Source organism: Galdieria sulphuraria, assembly GCF_000341285.1.
Source record: "Galdieria sulphuraria unplaced genomic scaffold scaf_304, whole genome shotgun sequence".
NCBI classification, from domain to species: domain Eukaryota; phylum Rhodophyta; class Bangiophyceae; order Galdieriales; family Galdieriaceae; genus Galdieria; species Galdieria sulphuraria.
Window position 1 is genome coordinate 1 of NW_005178171.1, and position 3,893 is coordinate 3,893.

The following is a 3,893-nucleotide window of genomic DNA, read 5'->3' on the forward strand; positions in this document are numbered from 1 at the left end:
AGTAGTTGGGGTCTTCCGCCTTCTTAAAGTGTCAATAGGAGACAAATCATTTCCACCGCTAGATATAAGAACATCGCCTTCACGGCAATGGCTATTTGCGCGGTTCATTGCACAACAAGTGAGAATGGCCCTCAATAATCGATCATTTTGAATTCAAAGCCGATCCGATGAAATTGTGGAGCATTGATCTTACAATGGTCTATTGACTGCTAAAAATCTCTATAAATAATGATGCCCAAAGCAGTAAAAGTTTTTTCTACCATTGATTGATAATTTCTCATTCAATACAGCCAGTCTTCTTCCAAGATTTAATGTCATTCTTCAATTAATATCTTTTGACACTATTTAAACTGCTAATGTGAAAGCAGACAATCGAAACAGTGAGCCATAAAAAGTGTCAAAGTGTCCTTGCTCAACTCCTTACGAGCAAAATTCAATCACAAATCAAGACCTGAAACTCATACTAGAAAACATAAGATCTCTTTAAACTGACTTTACATAACCGTCAATGAGTCCTTTAATAGTTCAACTTTATGGATGTTTAAATTCTTCTAAATCTATGTCTCCGGCTTGTCTTGTTCTCTTCATCGTTACAAATTGAATATTTCCCAAAGAGCTTTTCATTATATATTACCTTTCTAAGTTAGTTTAATGTCTTGATTTATTTGATATATACTGTTCATTTCTACTTTAATTTAATTGGTTAGACTTGGAAGAAAACTGTTGAAGAAAGTTCAGAAAGTTTTTCACTCGTGTTCAATCCTGATTACTGAAGGCGATTGGTGCGTAGATTTGCCGTTGTGTTTCACACAAACAGACTTAAACAATGGAAGCAACTTTCAACCAAACCAGGTCGTTAGTTTTTAACGACACATTGGTTGAAGAGACAAGAAACACTTCAAAAAAGCTTCCAGTAACTTCTTTGGATCTCCTCAAGGATGAATTGCAGAGTCGTCACAAGCCGATTGTCTTGGTTTGTGCGACACACGCTGCAAACCGTATTGCGAAGCAAGTTCTGCAGAGCTGCAATATCTCTGGTTGGAATTGTGCCGCGCTTTTGTCACAACTTGCAAAAGTTCAGTGCACTCCAGTTAGTATTTCACACTTCAAGAAGCAAACCGAAATATCTTTTGAAGACTTTAAGGTACGGTTTGTCTCCATAGAGGAACTTGGTGTACAGGAAGGGGTTGAATTTGATGGTGCGTTGATTAACGCGTTAGAAGAAGAAAGACTTGACCACAGAGATCTTCAAGAGGAGAGTTACAGAAAGACATACGAATACTACAAGCGAAACGGTGGATCTTTCTGCTGTAAAGAACCTTTTTGGTATACTTTGTATAGGGACTACTTGGAATCACTTCTTGTCACTTCAGAATACCATTCTTTTGGGCAACCTGTGGCTGTAGTTGTTGTATGTTGGGTTGGAGAAGGTTAGGAACCGTCTGGTTTGCAAAGTGTTTTGATTTTATTTTTTTTCGTTAGGTGATGAGCTGGCAACAAATATCGAGGAAGTATTGCCGAAGGCGTCTTCTATATCTTCTGTGTATGAAAAGGAGATATTGGAGTTGGACGCTCCTCAGTGTTTTCTGTTGCTCGAACGTGGTTCAGTCGACTCTGCAGCTACAGGGAAAGCTTTAACACAGCTTCGAAAGATATATGGTCCAAGTGTTGGTAAGGTGTTGTCAATTCCAGACTGGGATATCCAACAGCAATCAAAAGATAACGATCAAGAAAATGACTGGCAGTCGCAGAAGTCAATTTTGCATGATGCCGATAGCAGTTACAGTACTACAAGAATAGAAAGTTATAAGACCGAGAAATTTTGTAGTATTACAACACTGGGCTTAGATCCCCACATTTCCACAATGATAGGAGACTTAATACGAAGCTTCGTTGGAGCTTCTATTGAGCAGCGACTCCTGACTCTGTATCGTCTAGTCGAACGCCTTCGTCGGGGTGTACGCAATCAAATAAAAGCTTTGTTTCGTACTGATCGTGGACCAAGGGAAGGAGTCGTTGGTGGTGGCCTTCATTCTTCTCTTACTTATCTGGCCTTTTCAGCTGAAAGCAGAGTTCGACAGTTGGCAGATATACTATTCATGTTGGGAGAATATGCGGAAGCCATTGAATACTATCGTTTAGCATCACATGATTTTAGAGCGGACCAGTCTTTTCCTTACTTTGCAAAGTCAGAGGAAATGATAGCTCTGTGTCTTGTAATGTTAAATGGTTCACCAAAGGAGATTATGCGACATTTTAACACTGCTATCGAAAACTTTTTGCTCGCAAAGGTTCCAAATGAAGCAACGAGAACATGTCTGTATGCTTCAGATTATTTCCTGGCAGTGGAACTGAAGGAAGACCTGGGCACATTGTTGCTAAAGACTTGTACCATGATATGTCTACCCTCACAATATAAGAGCACCCATGTGCGTGCTGCAGTGTTGTACGAGAGAGCTGCTTTGTGTTATTTGGTTTGCGACAGATGGCGACGTCATGCCTTTCAACTAGTTCGAGCAGGTTTCCGTTTCCGACAGGCAAACATGTATCGACATGCATTGCGAGTTTATTTGGATGCCTACTATAATTATCAAGGTATGTGAGAAGGCATTTGTACTCTTAAGCTCCATCGAAGAGTTAATATTTTTTTTGATATTAGCACTTGGCTGGACGAGGATAGAAAGCCATCTATGCACATTAATTGGGCATATCTATTTTCAACTTGGTCAGTTAATGGAAGCTGCCAATTACCTTTCACAGTTGCAACTTTTTGTAAAGGAAAGGTTTGATAAACAGGTCTCGCATTTAGTAGACCTATTTAATATTTCGCGTCAGTGGCAACATGAAGAAACAACAAACGAGGAGAAACTTGTGATAGATTTTCCGATAACACTTGATAAGAGAACATACATTGAGACTTTTGATTATCCTTCATATGCATCAGACGAAGAATGCTCCAAATGGAGTAGTCTCGAATGTTCTCTAGTGGAATTGGCAGAGCGATGGGATAAGTCAAGTAGAGACTCAAACAAAGCAAGTAATCTGCCATCATCGCCCAGAAGAATAAGACAAAAAGTAAAACGATTGACTATGACACCTTTGCCCTACAAAGAATCTTGGAGACAACCAGTGCCTTGCATCGCAGGAGAAACATTCTACCTCATTATAGAAGTCCACAACCCTCTCCAAATTCCATTGTTGTTATTTGACTTGGATGTTATTTTTCAGTTTACTAAGAAAGGTGACAGTATGGTGCAACTTCATACAAGAGATCAAGACTCTGAGTATCGCTTTCTCGAACTCTCTGACTCGGCTCTTGAAATTTTGCCGGACTCAGTTCAACAAATAAGATTGGAACTGAAACCTCTCTGTGAAGGTTTTTTGAGTGTTCAAGGTGTCTGTTGGAGTTTTCGAATATTATACGATGCTATTGTGGAAAATGCTCTTAACAGTATGCCATCTTCTGAAGCAAATTCAGCGTTAGACTCGCAAGCATTTTGTAGATCTAGACATATGTTTCACTTGAGAGGTCCAAGAATGAATGAAACGAAAGAGCAAAGAATCTCCAAAACGCCAATATATGAAAGAAACCATGCTTTGGAGTTGATTGTGTTTCCAACATCACCGAGTCTGACTTGCAGGTTTGTTGACGTTCCAATTTCTTTATATCATGGTCAGACTGTCGAGGGGGAAATTGAATTGGTTAATTGTGGGCGAAAGCCTTTAGAAAATATATTTTATGAAGCAGAGTCGTTTAGCTGGTTCTTTCTCGATTTTGACTCCACAAACAGGGAAAGAATCACTTCAGTCAATGCCGGGCACTTGCCGATTCATTTAAATTGTGGACAAAGTACAAGGATTAAATGCTATTTGAGAGCAGCTGAATTGGCGAC

The 3,893-nt window shown here is 39.5% G+C and overlaps 2 protein-coding genes across 2 annotated transcripts; one reads left to right on the top strand and one right to left on the bottom strand.

Moving 5' to 3' along the window:
- On the bottom strand, positions 1 to 240 carry Gasu_65240 (uncharacterized protein; the record flags this gene model as incomplete). Its single annotated transcript, XM_005702278.2, has 1 exon — positions 1 to 240. A coding segment is annotated over exon 1 (108 nt), but the record flags the coding sequence as incomplete, so codon positions are not given.
- A 520-nt stretch (positions 241 to 760) lies between these two features.
- Gasu_65250 (uncharacterized protein) lies at positions 761 to 3,893 on the top strand (the record flags this gene model as incomplete). Its single annotated transcript, XM_005702279.1, has 3 exons — positions 761 to 1,430; positions 1,483 to 2,595; positions 2,660 to 3,893. Coding segments are annotated over exons 1-3 (2,951 nt in total), but the record flags the coding sequence as incomplete, so codon positions are not given.